Source organism: Mesocricetus auratus, unplaced genomic scaffold, assembly GCF_017639785.1.
Source record: "Mesocricetus auratus isolate SY011 unplaced genomic scaffold, BCM_Maur_2.0 Super-Scaffold_100004, whole genome shotgun sequence".
NCBI classification, from domain to species: Eukaryota; Metazoa; Chordata; class Mammalia; order Rodentia; family Cricetidae; genus Mesocricetus; species Mesocricetus auratus.
In genome coordinates, this window is record NW_024429189.1 from 831879 (window position 1) to 848907 (window position 17029).

General features: G+C 47.6%; 1 protein-coding gene across 20 annotated transcripts in view; it reads left to right on the forward strand.

Annotated features, from left to right (window-relative positions):
- Positions 1-17029, forward strand: part of Fnbp1 (formin binding protein 1) — a 126034-nt gene that overhangs the window by 81958 nt on the left and 27047 nt on the right. For all 20 annotated transcript variants that reach the window (XM_040745025.1, XM_040745011.1, XM_040745014.1 and 17 more), the window contains exons 7-8: positions 12181-12309; positions 15701-15847. In XM_040745025.1, the coding sequence (XP_040600959.1) occupies positions 12181-12309; positions 15701-15847 (276 nt within the window). The remainder of the gene's footprint in view (positions 1-12180; positions 12310-15700; positions 15848-17029) is intronic.

Below are 17029 nucleotides of genomic sequence, written 5' to 3' on the forward strand. Positions count from 1 at the left end.
GGCAGCAAAGGTGTGATCCTCTTGGCCCCTGAGACACCCACACCCTGCCAGAAGTCTAGAAGACAATTTTAAAAACAGAAAAAGATAAAAAGCGGAAGTGGTCTGCACGCATGCAGGAAATACATTTTGCAACTGCAACATCTTGGAACCTAAAAGGGTTTAAAAATACTTTGCTTTTTTTTTTTTTTTTTTTTTTTTGGTTTTTCAAGACAAGGTTTCTCTATGTAACCCTAACTGTCCTGGACTTCACTCTGTAGACTAGGTTGGCCTCGAGCTCAGAGATCTGCCTGCTTCTGCCTCTTGAGTGCTGGGATCAAAGGCAGATGCCACAATCGACCAGGAAAAAAAATTCTGAGACAGGCTTTCTCTGACACTTTGCTTTTTTGATATAGGCTCTCACTATGTAGACCAGACTGCCCTCAAACTCACAGACCCTTCTGCCTCTGCCTCCCAAGTTACTAAGCCATACCCAGCTAAAATGCTAATCCTCTATTTCCTTCTAGAAGCAAACTCAAGCGACTTGCTAGTTGTGCAAAAATACCTGGTAAACCCAAAGCACTTCAGCTTCTGAAGGGGTCGAAAGCGGCACAGCACACTGAGTATGTCCCTGCCTTACTAGCAGGACGGCGAGAGGCAATTTACTTTATCTCTGAGATTTCCTGCCCAAAGAATATGATTACACACCTCAGGCTGGCTGAGGTCTCGGTGGCCTGCGGCAAATGCTAAGTGGTGGCCTCACTCTGTACTACAGCTCTGTCCTATCTTAAGTCTGTCTTAGACTACATAAGGCTCTCACTCCTCAGTTCTACTAGAGGGTGTCTACTATTGGGGTGTCTGTGTGTTTGTGTGTACAAGTATGCACACTTTCATGCACCATGATGTGTGTGCCATGGTTCTCCTGGAGGTCAGAGGACAACTTTTGGGAGTCAATTTTTTCCACTATGAATTTTGCAGCTCAAACTCAGGTCATCAGACATACATATACCATTTCATAAGCCGTTTGTTTGTTTGTTTGTTTGGTTGTTTGTTTGGTTGGTTGGTTGGTTGGATTTTCAAGACAGGGTTTCTCTGATTAACAGCCCTGGCTGTCCTGGAACTCGCTCTGTAGACCAGACTGGTCTCAAACTCACAGAGATCAGCCTGCCTCTGCCTTCCAAGTGCTGGAATTAAAGGTGTGCACCATCACCACCATGCCTGTTTTTATTTTTCGAGAGCACATCTTGCTAAGTAGCTCAGGCTGCCCTCAACCTCACAGTCCTCCTGCTTAGGCCTAACAAATACTGGAATTGAGGCACGTGGCTGCCATTCGTGGCTTTAATGTAATGCTAATCACATGAATATTTGTGGCCTCAAAAAACATTGCAGGCACTCAACAGAGTATGTGTTGGTAAAGGAATGCATAGCATCCGTTGGATAATAATGGATGCTTTCCTGAGGACTCCAGTTAACAGACAGGAGGTACAGATGGAGAAAGGGAGGCGATTGGATATGGAATAGCAAACATTCCAGAGAACCAAACGGCCTGTTGGTTTCATCATCACTGTGACCAAATGTCTGGCAGAAACAACTAAAGGAAAGAAAGACTTTGTTCGTAGTTTTAGAAGTTTTGCTCGTCCTAGTAGGAAAGCATTACATCACAGAAGCTAGCAAAAGGACAGACAGAAAGAGGGCAGGGCAAGCTAGACTCTTCAGAGACACACCTCCAGCGACTACTTTGGCTAGCCTGGCCTCCCCTTGCACAGCCTCTCCTCTCCTCTCCCAGGAGTCTGCTTGAATGTTCTGACACTCCTTTCTGAATTAAATATCCTTTTTTATGGATGATAAAGTGCTTAAATTTCTTTCCTATTAGGAGTATGGGTGAGTCTCCCACTTCATGTCTTCATCCTCCGCTGACATGATAGTTTGGCTGGGTATTGAATTCTAGACTGATGTTCTTACCTCTCAGCATTTTGAAGCTATCATTCCCTTGTCAGTCATCTCGTACCCTGTTAGGAACTTGTCAGCTCCTTGTCGTTCCTCTGAGAAGAGCTGGCTTTATTCTTCAGTGGTTAAGATCTCACGGTTGTCTTTGATGTCCTGTGGCATGATTATGGTGTTTCAAAATTCATAGCTTTTATTTTTAATTACCTCAGGGCTCCTTGAGTATTTATTTACTTCATAAATGCAAGAAAACTTTAGGTATTAAAGCTTCAAAAATTGCTACGTGTTTTGAGACAGGATTTCTCTGTATAACTGTCATAGCTGTCCTGGAACTCACTCTGTAGACCAGGCTGGCCTCAAACTCTCAGAGATCTGCCTGTCTCTGCCTCCAGGTGTTGGGATCAAAGACACGCGCCACCACTGTCTGCTCATGTTCTTTGTCTCTGTCTGTGAACTTTTGTGTAACCTTCCTCTCTTTCTTTCTTTCTTTCTTTCTTTCTTTCTTTCTTTCTTTCTTTCTTTCTTTCTTTCTTCATTGGGTGTTGGTGTTTTACCTGCATGTATGTCTGTATGAGGGTATCAGATTCCCTGGAATTACAGACAGTTGTGAGCTGCCATGTAAGTGCTGGGAATCAAACCCAGGTCCTCTGGAAGAGCAGTCAGTGCTCTTAACCGGCAAGGTGTCTGTGGAAAAGAAATTGAGTAAGTAGATGGTGCCCGAGGAACAACACCCTGTCCTCCATGCTCAGACACACACACATACACCTGTACCCCCACACACATGTACATGCACATACACTGAACATACACCTGTACACCCCCACACGTGTACATGCACATACACTGAACATACATCTGTACCCCCCCACACGTGTGCATGCACATACACTGAAAAGAAAGACAATGGAAGCATGATGTTCTTGCTTCTGCGTGTAACCGGACTGTTTCTATAGTAGCCCTGAGAAACATGTGCAGCCTCGTGTTAACCCTGGGGGCAGAGAATGGCAGTGCCCTAGACCTTTGCCTTTAGTCATCGTGTCCCTAGCCATGGATGCCAGAACCTCTGTGAACCCTGGGTGGAGTTGCTTGTTGAGAGAAGGAAGGTAGGCGGAAAGGTACAATCATTTCATCCCACAGTGTAGGCACACAACTTGAATCCCAGCACTTGGGAGGCAGAGGCAAGCGATCTCTGTGTTCAAGGCCAGCCTGGTATCCATGGAGAGCTCCAGGCCAGCCAGGGCTAGAGTGAGACTTCAGCTTCCAACATCCATAATGAACACTGCAGTCTGCTGCAGTGGCGATGTCTTAGAAACCAGCGGCCCCAACCCTCCTCGGCTCTGTGTGAGCTCAGACCAGGTTTGTTTCTGCGGCCTCCTCCCTGGACACAGGATGGACTTGTCCACATGGCCTGCTGCCCACTCAGCAGAAGCTGCTTTTCCCCTTGAGTTAACAGATATTTTGAATCCTACTTTGGGTAACTGGGGTACCAGCAACAGAAAGCCTTTTCTTAGCCCTGTTTAGCAAGTGAATGGCCACCGGATGGAGATCCTGGTCTCTTTTGCTATCTTTCAGTTTGGGCTTTTTTTTTCTCACTCCTTCTATTTCTATGACTGTGCACCAGAGTAACCCACAACCCCATGGCTGGAACACTGTAAGACTGGAGGGAGGGGGAAAAAAAACTTCAGGAAATTGCTGGAATAGTTCAGGCATATTTCTTTGGTTAACTTATTTTGAAGTTTTTCTGTTTTGTATTTTCACTGCCCTTATAATTTACCCCAGACAGGCCGCATTGTTTTGGCAAGCCCTTGGCCTGAAAGTTTCCAACGACTCCCAAGGCTCTGACTGAGTAGACATTGTCAGATGCACTCTTAGATTTGAAGTTGCAAATGTATTCTAGATGAGACCCTTTGCTGGAAAAGTTCAACAATGCCACTTGTACCACAGCGTGGCAGGACAAAGACTGGCTTCATCGCCTCTGTCCCTGCACCTCCCCCTCTGTCAGCTTCACAGAGCCCACTCTCAGAGGCAGGCCAGGGCTCTCGGGTCTGTTACTGTGCCAGCATTCAGGGCTAGAATTTACACCGTTTACTCATCCAGACACAAGAAGATATTCCTTAATAATGCAATTAGACCTTAAATACTGTTTCATGCCGGTGAGGTCTATGTTCAATCCCCCGGTTGAGGGTGCACCGGCTATACTTTTGGGACTGGAGCGCTGGCTCAGTGGTTAAGAATGCTTACCTTTAGCTTCGTGGTGGTGGCGCACGCCTTTAATCCCAGCACTCAGGAGTCAGAGGCAGGCGGATCTCTGTGAGTTAGGGACCAGCCTGGTCTGCAAGAACTAGCTCCAGGACAGCCTCCAAAACCACAGAGAAACCCTGTCGTGAAACCCCCGCCCCCTCCAAAAAAAAAAAAAAAAGAAGAATGCTTGCCGTTCTTGCAGTGAACCCAAGTTCATTTCCTGGCAGCCACATTCAGGAGGCTCACACCCACCTGTGATCCCAGGGCGTCTGACAACCTTTTCTGTCTTCACGGACCTCTCTCTCTCTCTCTCTCTCTTTATTTCTCTCTCTCTCTCTGTCTCTCTGCCTCTCTCTCTTATACACATAATTAAAAATAAATCTTAAAAACATAACAGTTTTGAAGCCCTCAAAACATAAAATTTTCATTTCTTTTCATTAAATATTCTTTTCATTATTATTAGTATTGTTACTTTGAGACAGGGTTTCTCTGTGTAGCTCAGGCTATCCTAGAACTCACTGTATAGACCAGGCTGGCCTCAGACCAAACAGAGATCTGCTGCTTCTGTCTTCTGGGTGCTGGAGTAAAGGTGTGCCCACCACACCTGGCCTACACTACTGTTATTTAACCAGGTTGTACATCTAGTTTTCAAGGGTGAACAACCAAAACGCTAGACAGTGGGTTCCACTGATTGGTTTACTTATTGGTATGGGGATTGAGCCTAATGCCTTGGGCATGTTAGGCAGATGCTGACCACACCCCAGCCCTAGTTTCCAGTTATCATTTCTCATTATTAGCTGTGAACAGTGACAGTGCCAAAGCACAGGTTAGCTCTTCTCTTTCCCTCTGTTTGTATTTGTTGTTTGGTTTTGTTGTTGTTTGGTTTTTGAGACACAGTCTCACAGTCTTAGTCTCCCAAATGCTGGGGTTGTAGGCACGTACCACTTTATGCCTGTATTGCAGGGTACTGCTTGTGGACATTTAAAAGGATTTCGGGGCTGGAAATCCAATTGAGTCCTTACACGCCTCCCAGCCAGCATGGCTCCGGGTTGCATAAGACAGTGCTGGTGGCACAAGCTAGTAGTCTCAGCCTGTGGAAGGTGGAGTCAGGAGGGCCTGCAGCTCAGGGTCACCCTTAGCCTCACAAGGAACGGGAGGCCAGCCTAGGGTTCAGAGCAGTCTGCCTCAAAATGAAAAGTCGATAAGTAAGCAAACAAATCCATAAAACAGTCTCACTAGGATGTGTTCACGGGTGCAAAGTTGCTTGCGGGCCAGAGGCTGGGCTGGTCGTTCTGACCGGTCCCTGCCCGTCAACCATCTGGAGAAGCCTCGTGTCATTGCCTAGGGTTTCCTGGGATCCTCTGTGGGTTGGTATCTTTTGATGTAAAGGTGCCTAGAAAATAGGTAATGCCATGCTGTGTTGTTAATATCCTATCATATTATTGGTATCTGGTGGTCTGTATGTTCTGTTCTCTTTCCTGGCCACATCTGACAGGCAGGCTCTTGGTGGGTAAGGTGAACAGGAATGTTTCACTTATAAACTACACAAACTATAAGTTTGGTGTTAGACATGGGACCTGCATTCCCAGCACTCAAGAGACTGAGACTGGAGGATTGCTGTGAATGTGAGGCCACTCTGGGCTACATAGGGAACTTTAGGCTAGCTTGAGCTATAGTATGAGACCCTATCTCAACAAAACAAAACAGGCAGGAAAAAAAACCCTGTAAACTTAAATTATTTTCAGCACGATTTTTTTCCTGTTATTTTGATCATCCCAAGGAAAAGAATGCAGGGTGGGGAAAGGCTAAGGAACCCACTCTGTTGAATCCCTGAGTTTACCTTTCTCTTGGCCCGGAAGAGTTTGAGGAGGAACCAGGATCCAGAGGCCCTGCTGGATTCCCTCAGTTCCTCCCCTGCAGAGAGAGCAGGCCCATCTGCCAGTCCCAGGAGGTGGCACAGGCTGCCAGGCCTTGCAGATTCTCAGCAGCCTGTGTGGATGCACCATGGTGCTGTCCCAGGCCTGGTGCTGTCATCCAGGCACGGTGCTGTCCCTGAAGTGGGGGGACAAGGGTAGAACGAGCCTTCTTTGTCCCCAACATGTAAAACACAGCCTAGGAGGTCCTGGATGACGTTCAGGGGAGCTCTGTGAAGCCGCTCTCTGGAGAACACAGCGCTGTGCAGATTGCTGGGGCTCCTGAGACGGTCTTCATTGCTGTTCCCAACAACACCCCCAAAAAGTTCTTGGTAATAAGAGATAGGTCTTTATAATTCCTTAAAAAGGATTTATGTATTTTCATTTCACGTGTTTGAATGTGTTGCCTACATGGGTGTAGGCCATGGAAGCCAGAAAGAGAGCATGGAATCCCCTAGAACTGGAGTTAGGGATAGCTGTGAACCACCGTGTGGGATGCTGGGAACTCGGGGCCTCTGGAAGAGCGGCAGATGTTAACTGATGATCGCCTGCTACAGCCCTGTGCCTTTTTGACAATGGGAACGAAAACAATGACTTTCCAAAAGATGTGAGCGCTGCTGAGTTTATAGTTCAAGCTTAAGAAGCACTGAAGTACAGATTTGAGAGGTCAGAGACCAGGTTACAAATAATAACAGCAGCTGGGCAGTGGTGGCGCACACCTTTAATCCCAGAGGTAGGCAGATTTCTGAGTTTGAGCCCAGCCTCGTCTATAGAGCCAGTTACAGGAAAGCCAGGACTACACAGAGAAACCCTGTCTCAAAAAGCAAAATAATAACAATACCAGTACCTAGCATGTTGGCACATGCTTTAATTCCAGAATTAAGGAGGCAGAGGCAGTCAAATCTGAATGAGTTCAAGGCTAGCTTGGTCCATGTAGTGAGTTCCTGGCTGACTTAGGGCTACTCAGTGATGCCTTGTGCTGAGAGCCACTGGGCTGTGAGGCACTCGGCAATTAGGATGTCCACACAAGATTAGTCTTTCAATATGCTGGATTTACTCACACAAACATTCCTTATAATATCATGCTACTATAAAAATCAACCAGACCTGTCACCAAGCGGGGAACAGTTGAAGGCAGAAAGTGCTGCTCCAGGGCTCCACTGTGTCCCTTTCTCTGGTGAGGATGCTTTGGAAGCTCACACACTCAACCCACGTTCACCGCAAAGTCCTTCAGCGGTGGCAGGCTGGGAGGATGGCACCACTTGAGGTCTGGGAAGGTCTGACGGCTCTTGCCTGGCTCTTATCTCCAGGCATTATTCCAAGTCACACAAAATGACTTTTAAGTTACACAAAGTAGTTTTACTTTTGTTTGTTTATTTATTTTTTTGTTTGTTTGTTTGGTTTTTCTGAGGCAGGGTTTCTCTGTGCAGCCCTGGCTGTCCTGGAACTCAGGGATCCTCCCACCTCTGCCTCCTGAGTGCTGGGATAAAAGCTGGGAGCCACCGCCACTGCTGGACTCACTTTTGTTCCTAACACTCTGTCTCAAAACAAAACAAGCTGCCCAGCAGTCCCCTTTGCTGGGCATCACAGGTACCATGAGAAGAAAGGGTGACACGATGCAACTGAGGTACTGTCGCTTGGGGTCATCATGAAACAGTGAAAAGGCCAAGGCCCTGGGGGTATAAAAAGAGAGGCTTGATGGGCTCTTCACCGTCTCCAAGACTGCCAAATCTTGTTGAAAGTCTCAACCTGACTTCACTAAGGCCGTGTGGAAGATTGCAAGCCTCCCACCTGTGGTCTCAGCTGGGTGAGACCGCAGAAAGTCAGGTGGCCCCTCTGTTGTCCCAGGATGCACTGCAAACGGAGCCCAAAGCCGGAGAAACCTGTTATGCTAGTCATTGTGGTCCAAAGCATTTACCTCTTTTAAAAAAAAAAATCATTGTGTGCGTGCGCATGCGCATGCGCACAAGCGCTCCTGAGCATGGAGGGCAGAGGACAGTCCGTGGTTCAACCCCTCCATTATGTGAGATGCTGGACTGGATCTAGGACGTCAGCTTTTGAAGCTTTTGTGTGATGTGCTCTCAGGCGTTGTCGTGAAAGAATCAAGTCTTTTCTGCTGGCTGAGGCTAGCGGGGCCCTCTACTGAACCACTCCTCAGACACACATAAGACCTTCACAAGGTCTAGACACACATAAGACCTTCACAGGGACTCAGACACACATAAGACCTTCACAGGGACTCAGATACACATAAGACCTTCACAGGGTCTCAGATACACATAAGACCTTCACAGGGACTAGACACACATAAGACCTTCACAGGGACTCAGATACACATAAGACCTTCACAGGGACTCAGATACACATAAGACCTTCACAGGGACTAGACACACATAAGACCTTCACAGGGACTCAGACACACATAAGACCTTCACAGGGTCTCAGATACACATAAGACCTTCACAGGGACTAGACACACATAAGACCTTCACAGGGACTCAAAGCTACAGAGGATCAGATCTGTGGCCGGCCTTGTTTGGGAAGTGCTTGGGACTTCTTCTCCCCATCCAGCCACTGAGCTGGTTGTCACAATCTACTTTTCATCACACATCACATGATGGGACAATGACTCTGTTGTTTCCGCTAACAAAAGAGGACAGCTGTTCAAAACGACATTTGATTTGTGGTCAGCTCATCACGTGCCCATGTACTTGTCACCTTTCCAGCTCACTTCAAAAGCCAAACAACTGGCCAAACATGGTGGCGCACGCCTTTAGTCCCGCACTCGGGAGGCAGAGGCAGGCAGATCTCTGTGAGTTCAAGGCCAGCTTGGTCTATCTAGTAAATCCTCTCTTAAAAGCATTTGTTAGTATCTTAAAAGCCATACACAGAGATGAAGGCAGAGGCTGGCGAGCAAGCCTGATGTGTTCCCCAAAAGATATCAAGTGGGTTTCTTACTACATACACCCTGCATTCCTGCCTGGTGGCGGAGGGCATGGAGCCCACACTGTCATCTTCTCCTTCATGTTCTGAACCCTAAGAAAAGAAATTCACAGTGAGTTAAGCAGGTGGTAGCCATTCCCTTTGAACAATAAAGGACAGCAAGCTTGTCCTTAGCATGTTGGAATACTGGGCTGCAGTGCAATTTCCCACTAAAAATGACCCTGTGACCTTTTAAACCAACGTTTTTACTCCCCTACAGAAAGAAGCCAATGGGGACTCTGGTAAAAAGTGAGATCAGCCAGGCAGTGGTGGTGCACGTCTGTGATTCCCCTGAAGGGGTTCAGGACAGTCAGGGCCACACAGAAACCCTGACTGGAAAGAACAGAAAAAAAAAAAAGCGAAGCTTCACAGCGGGGTCCACAGCGGGCCCATTTGGATTTACTTGGGAAGATTCCCCGGGGTTTCTCAAAGGAATTATGCAGTGAAGATGTAATTTTTCTGACAACATCCAGCTACGTCTCATTCAGACACGTCCATGACCCACATCCTCGGGCAATGAGGGCTTTTTGAGTTTTGTAGATTTTTATGTTCTGAGAAACACACACATACACACACACACACACACACACACACACACACACACACACACCACCTCTGTGTGTCTTTGAACTACCGAGTGTGTCCATGTTTAAACATTCACACATATATATATATTCTGCCAAAAGATATCCTATTTTAGGACCGTTTTTCTGAAATGAACAGGCAACGGTTTTATGTGATTGCAGTATGTTCTGTCTGGAGTGGGATCCCCTCCCCCACCTCTCTCCCTCTCTCCTCCTCTCTTTCTGAAGAACGTCTATGAATGAAGCAGAAGTTGTTTTAGAAGTTCTAGTCTACACAGGAATCCTCTTTTTAGAATATTCTCCACAGCGATAGGGGAGTTGGAGAGCTCTCGTGTTGGAAGCGTTGGCAGTGCAGATGGGGGACAGGCAGGGGGGACACTGTTATTTTCAGGATCACTGCTGTCTGCCTCGAGGGGGTGGGTTTTTGAGGGAAGCTAGGGATGGATGTACTTGGTAGGGGACTGTCAGAGGCGGAAGGCAGAGCATATGGCCAGGACGTGAGCTGGCAGGCTGCCTACAAGAGGAGTAACGCGGCCGCTAAAACACACCCAGGCTAGCTGAGTAGACACCACAGCTCACAGAACCAAAAAGCCCAGGTAGTAGTAAAGAGATGCTTGGAAATACTGGGTGATGTTTGTTCACGAATAGGGAAGGAAATAAAGGAAGTCACGGGGGACTGTCCCCTTGGCCTACCCAGCGTGAGGGAAACGTGTGGAGGAAGTGAGACTCAGGCTAAGGTCACCAGGTCACAGTCCAGTGAGAAACCTAAGAATGAAAGCTCACCTGAGGGGGTGGAGAGACGAGCTTAGCACGAGCCAGGCTGTGGGTTTAATACCCTGGACTCTCCCCAAAACTGGTTCTTTAGACCCAACACCCACATGGTGGCTCACAGCCATCCATTACTCCAGCTCCAGGGATCCAAAGCCCTCTTCTGGCCTCCTTGGACACCAGCCCACACATAGGTCATGGATATATGTGTGTGGACAAAACAGCCATATACATTTTTTAAAAAAAAACCTTGCTGGGTAGTATTGGCACACTCCTTTAATCCCAGCACTGGGGAGGCAGAGGTGGGCAAATCTCTGTGAGTTCAAGGCCATCCTGGTCTACAGAGAGAGTTCCAGGACCTCCTGGGCTGTTACACAGAGAAGCCCTGCCTCAAACACCCGCCCCCCCCCACAAAATTGTTGGTCTTACTTATGTGCGTGCATGTGTGTGAAATTATGAGCACCGTGTGTGTGCAGGTGCCCTGGGAGAGCAGATGGTACTGGGTGCCCTGGAACTGGGGTTCCAGGCAATTGGGAGCATCCTGGTGCAGGAGCTGAGAGTAGAACCCTGTCCTCTTGCAAGAGCAGTGTCAGGGCTCTCAACCTCTGAGCCATCCCTTTAGCGCCCTGGTTTCGATTTGTTTGGGGTTTTTTTCCCTTTGTTTTGAGGTCTCACTATGTAGGTCTGGTAGGCCTGGTACTAACTATATAGACCAGGTTGTTCTGCCTGCCTTTAAAATGTTTTTTAACAGTTTTTTTTTTTCCTGTTTTTATTTTATGTATATGAGTATCGTTCCTCCACATGTCTGTGTACCCCATGCAGGCAGTGCCCGAGGAGGCCAGTAGAGGGCATCAAATCTCCTGGAACTGGAGTTGCACATAGCTTTGAACCACCTTGTAGGTGCTGGGAATTGAACCCAGGTCCTCTGCAGGAGCAGTCAGTGCTCTTAACCACTGAGCCATCTCTCCAGCCTTAAAACTGTTTTTAACGTTTTTCCTTTTTTAATATTTTTCTTTTAAAAAAATGATTGTTTTTAGAATGTGTATTGGTGTTCTGCCTATGTGTATATCTGTGTGAGGATGCCAGGTCTCTTGGAACTGGGGTTGCAGAGGAGGAGGAGGAGGAATTGTCATGGGTGTAAAGCAAACCCTATGTGAGCTTCCATGTGGTGCTGGGAAACTGAATCCGAGTCCTTTGGAAGAGCAGCTACTGCTTTTAACTGCTACACCATCTATCCAGCCCCATTTTCTTTTCTCTTAAAGATGGCCAGGCATTGTTGACACACACCTTTAATCCTGGAGACAGAGGCAGGTAGAACTCTGTGAGTTCAAGGCCAGCCTGGGCTACAGAGTGACACCTTGTCTCAGTAAATAATTGAAACTTTAGATGTTTGTTGAGCACCTGTTGGACTGCAGGTGATGCTCAGTGGGAGAGCACTTGTCTGGCAGGTGTGAGCCTCTGGGTTCTCCACTCAGTGCGTAGTACTATGAAGATGTCTTTTTTTTTTTTTTTTTTTGATAATAGATTTTTCTGTGTAGCCCTGACTGTCCTGGAATTTTAGACCTGGCTGACCCTGAACTCACAGAGATCCATCTGCCTCTGCCTCCCAAGTGCTGAGTTAAAGGCAGGCACCACTACACCTAGCCTGAGAAGTCATTTTTCACTGTACCTGCTAATATGAAGTGTATGAAGTGGTTTGGGCCCTGGTGGGCCATTGTAGGCTTTTATTTTATTCCGTGTAAATAAATAGGATGTTCTCATTTTGCCCCAAGGCACGACAGCAAGCTCAGTTACGTCACCAAATGGCAGAGGACAGCAAAGCTGAGTACTCCTCCATCCTTCAGAGATTCAACCAGGAGCAATGGGAATACTACCATACCCACATCCCCAACATCTTCCAGGTAAGCGCTCCGTGGTACTCAGTTTGTGGAGACAGGTTGCTTCTGATGTGACAGGGCCTTGCTGTGTAGCATAGGCTGGCCTGGAAATCACTGGTACCTAGGTTGACAGTCATCCTGCCTGAGCCTCCTGAGTCCTGGCCTTACCTGAGTCCTGGCACCACCACATCTGGCTTCCCAGATGTCCACTAAGTCATTTATTAAGAGTGGGTGCACCTGTACGTACGTGTGTGTTTGTGTGTGTGTGTGTGTGTGTGTGTGTGTATGTGTGTGTGTGTGCGCCAGAGATCAGTTTGGATATGTGTCTGTACCACATGTGTGCCTAGTGCCCTTGAGGATCAGAAGAGGACCTTGGGTCCCTGGAACTAGAGTTCATGATGGCTATGAGTCACCCTGTGGGTGCTGGGAATTGAACCCAGGTTCTCTGCAAGAGCCGACAGTGCTCTGAAGTGCTGAGTCATCTCTCCACTCTCCCACCATTTTATCTGAGACTGGGTCTCTCAGTGGCAGGCTGCAGAGATGGCTCTGTTAAAAATCTACTGCGCTTGTGGGAGATGAGAGTTTGGTTCCAAAAACCCACATTGTCTGCAACTCCACCTCTGGGTATCTGCCTTGGTCTTTTGGACACCTGCACACACATGGCTTATATAAACTCACACTCACACATAAAATAATAAATAAGCCAGCAAGCCCCATGGATTCTCCTGTTTGTTACCCCAGCTTTTTATACGGGTTCGTGGATCAAACTCAGGTCCTCATGCTTGTACAGTAAGCCCCTTACCTAAGAGCCATGTCCCCAGACCCCACTGCGCTGTCTCCCTAGCATGTGGATGAAGCTATGGCCAGCAATAAGAACGAAGCCCAACGCTAACTTGGGGTTCATAGTGCCTGTGTAGACGTCCTGGGTCTTCACTGTGCCCGTGGTTTGTTTTTTGTTTGTTTGTTTTGTTTTGTTTTGTTTTGTTTTTTGTGGGGGTTGATATCTTATAACTGTGCATCTTAGATGACTGCTTCCTTTTTAAAGGACACTCTGGCTACAAAAAAATGCCAGCTTTGCTTTAGGAGACAAAGCAGCATTCAGGGTGGTGGGATCTGAACAAACAAGTATTGTTTCCTTTGAATTGTTCTTTCTCTTCTTTTTAAAACCTGTGTGTGTGTGAGAGAGAGAGAGGGAGGGAGAGAGAGGGAGGGAGAGTGAGAGAGAGAGAGAGGGGTGTGTATGTGGTGTGTATTTATGTGGTTTGTGTGTATGTGTTTATGTGATGTGTATATGTATATATGTATATGTGTATGTGTATATGGTGTGTGTATATGTATGTATGTGGTGTATGTGTGTGCCTGTGTACATTATTTATTTATTTGAGACAGTTTCACAATGGACTCCTTGCTGCCTTAGAACTCACTATGTAGATCAGGCTGACCTCGAACCCAAAGATCCGCCTGCCCCTGCCTCCTGAGTGCTGGGATTAAAGGTGTGCACCACCTCACCCAGCCACCTCAGTTTTTAGAGGCAGACTCTCTCACTGATCTGGGGCTTACTCGTGTGGCTGGGCTGGCTAACTGGCCAGCACAGAGCTCGGGGAGAGCCGCCCGTGTCTCTATAGTTCCGGGCTTACTGTCGTACCCCACCCCACCTGACCCTGGCACTTTTACATGACTAGTGGGGGTTAGACTCAGGTCCTCGTGACTATGTGGCAAACACTTTAGCAACTGAGCCATCTCTCCAAGCGCCTGGATCATTTCTTTGGCTGCCTTAAGTGGTCAAAAATGTTATGAGAGACTTGGGGTAAAACGCACTGTGGAGCGCTGGTTTGTCACACTAAGCCTGCCCTTCCATCCCCAGCGCGGCAGTCAGTCAGGCAACCAATGTACAAAATAAACGCACACACACACCTGTTTTCCTTCTGGAGAATTTTGTCTGGTTTTTGCTTGTTTTTGAGACGGAGTCTTGCTGTGTATCCCGGGCTGACCTTAAACTGGTGATCCTCCTGCCTTACCCTCCAGAATGCTAGGGTTACACTTGTGGGAATCGGTTATGATTTGCGTTTCAAATGTAGAAAAGCCAAAGTAGCTGATTGAACCTAGTTGGGTTCTTGGTGTCCCTTGCCACCAATGAACCTCTAGACTGTAGAGGGCAGAGCCCCAGCTCAGCCTGGGTTACGCTGAGGTGGCTATCCAAGTGTTTATGTAAAGATGGGACGTAAAGGGAGTGCGTTGCCGAGGGTGGTTGGTGACACAGCTGGGCAGGGTGTGGGACGTGCACCTCTAATGTGACCCCCTAGCCCTTGGGACGTAGAGGCAGGAGGTCAGAAGTCAAAGCTAGCCTGGGCTACATGAAACCCTGCCTCAAAACCACAAAATAATAAACAATATCATAAAGCCCCTGGGGTGGGGTTTGTAGTCACTTTCATTGTCACTGTGATAAAATTCTCTCACAAGGCCAGCTTCAGAAAGGGTTTATTGGCTCACAGTCGAGGGTAGAGAGCATCATGGCGGCAGGGCAGGAGGTAGCTGGTCACCTGGCGTCAGCAGTTGGGAAGCAAGGGATGATGCATGCCTGCGTTCAGCTCGCTGTCTCCTTTGCTTTTAAACTTCCTGTGTTTCTATTCTGTACGTCTGAGTGTTTGGCTTGCATGCGTGAGCACCACATGGATGCAGTGCCTGCAGGAGCCAGAAGAAGGCGTTAGATTCCCCTGGGACTGGGGTTACCAAGGGTTGTGGGCCCCCGTGTGGGTGCTGGGAATCAAACCCAGGTCCTCTGGATTTAAAACAGCCAGTGCTCTTAACCAGTGAGCTATCGCCCCAGCCCCCTCTCATACATATGAAAAATGTCTTGGCGTTTGATTATGTAGTTGTCTAGTGTGTGGGTGTGGGTGGTTATGTGCCCCTGGCACAGTGCACACAGTGATCAGAGGACACTCTGCGTTCTCATTGCTAAGCCGGTTCCAGGGCTGAATTCAGGTTGTCAAGCTTGGAGGCAAGAACCCACACCTGCTGAGGTGTCTTGTGGGTCTGCTTTTTTTTTTTTTCAGTCTGGAATCCCAGCATAATGAATGATGACACCCACACTTAGAGGGGTTCATCTCACCTCTTAACTAATCAGGAAAGCCATTCATGCCCGTCCTCGGTGATTGTAGGTCCTGCCGATTGAAATCGATGTTACACGTCACAGGGGTACTACTGAAATTGCAGTGCGGTTGCTTGAAGGACTCTCTATGCAGCCCAGCCGTTCATTGAACACAGCACAGCTGGCTGATCTGTGATGGTACAATAAATCCACAGTCATGTGGACTGCAATCTGTTCCCCAGCAGTAACTGCAGGGTAACAACATCACCCCAAAACAACTTTCCCAATTAGTAGTCAACCACTTTATACACAGTCTGATTTTTGCAGAAAATACAAGAGATGGAGGAAAGGCGGATTGTACGCATCGGAGAGTCCATGAAGACGTACGCAGAGGTGGACCGGCAGGTGATACCCATCATCGGGAAATGCCTGGACGGTATAGTGAAGGCGGCCGAGTCTATTGACCAGAAAAACGTGAGTGTGGTCAGTTCCTGGGCTTCTCATGGTTCAGTCCTCTCTCTCCTCATCCCTCCAGCACCACTTCCTGGGTGTGGTTACTATGCTTTTGCACCCGGAAGCCATTTTTTGGTTTTTTGTTTTGTTTTGTTTTGTTTTTCAAGACAGGGTTTGGCTGGCAGTGGCACTAGGGAGGAAGATGCAGGTGGACCTCTGTGAGTTCAAGACAGGAGGGAACCTGTCTCAAGAAACAGGGAAAAAAAGAAAAAGAAAAAGACAGGGTTTCTCTGTATTTGTAACCTGTCCTGTAACTCATTCTGTAGACCAGGCTGGCCTAGAACTCACAGAGATCCGCCTGCCTCTGCTGCCTCCCAAGTGCTGGGATTAAAGGCGTGCGCCACCAACGCCCCACCTGAAAGCCCTTTTATGAACTCTCAGTTCCCCAATCCTTTTTCAAAAATGCACACTTAGGGTTGTCACTGAATTATATGGATTTCCAGAAAGAGACAAAGCTCTGTAGGGCACCAGGACCCAGCTGCCTGCAGAGGGCAGGATGTTTGCCACTACATGCTGGTAGTGTCCTGTTACTGGGACAGTCAGTGTCACTTTCAGATGTTGCCAAAAGTCCCCTGGAAGGCAAAATTGTCCTTTATTTAAAATCCCCACTCAGATCCCTCTGTTCACTTTTTAATTACCTCTGTAAAGAGTTCTGTCAGTCTGGTGTGTACTGCTGCCTCAGAATGTTTAAAATGGTAAATGTTTGTAGGAGAGAGCCCAAGGCAGGAGGTGGCTTGTAGTTCTGTTTTTGTTTGTGTGTCATTCTGATTGTATGGTTTCTTGCCTCCCTCCCATTTTATTAAGATGCATTATCTCTCAGCGTCCTTCAGTGACCCCAGCCAAGTTTGTAAGAAACAGTTATCAATGCTCTAAAATGAGTGGCATCCTCCCCACTCCCAGCTACACCCTGTCGGCAAGCTGCCTTCCTGGGGCGCTCAAACCATCCTTTCCTTGAGCTGGAAACTTTTTACCTGTTTTTCTCATCAGTTTTAGGTCTCTCAAAAAAAAAAAAAACTTAAAAGTCTATCCAGGCTGTCGTGGGGCACACTTTTAATCCCAGCACTTTGTAGCCTGAGGCAGGTGGATCTCTGTGAGTTCTAGGCCAGCCTGGTCTACAGAGTGAGTTCCAGGACAGCAAAGGTT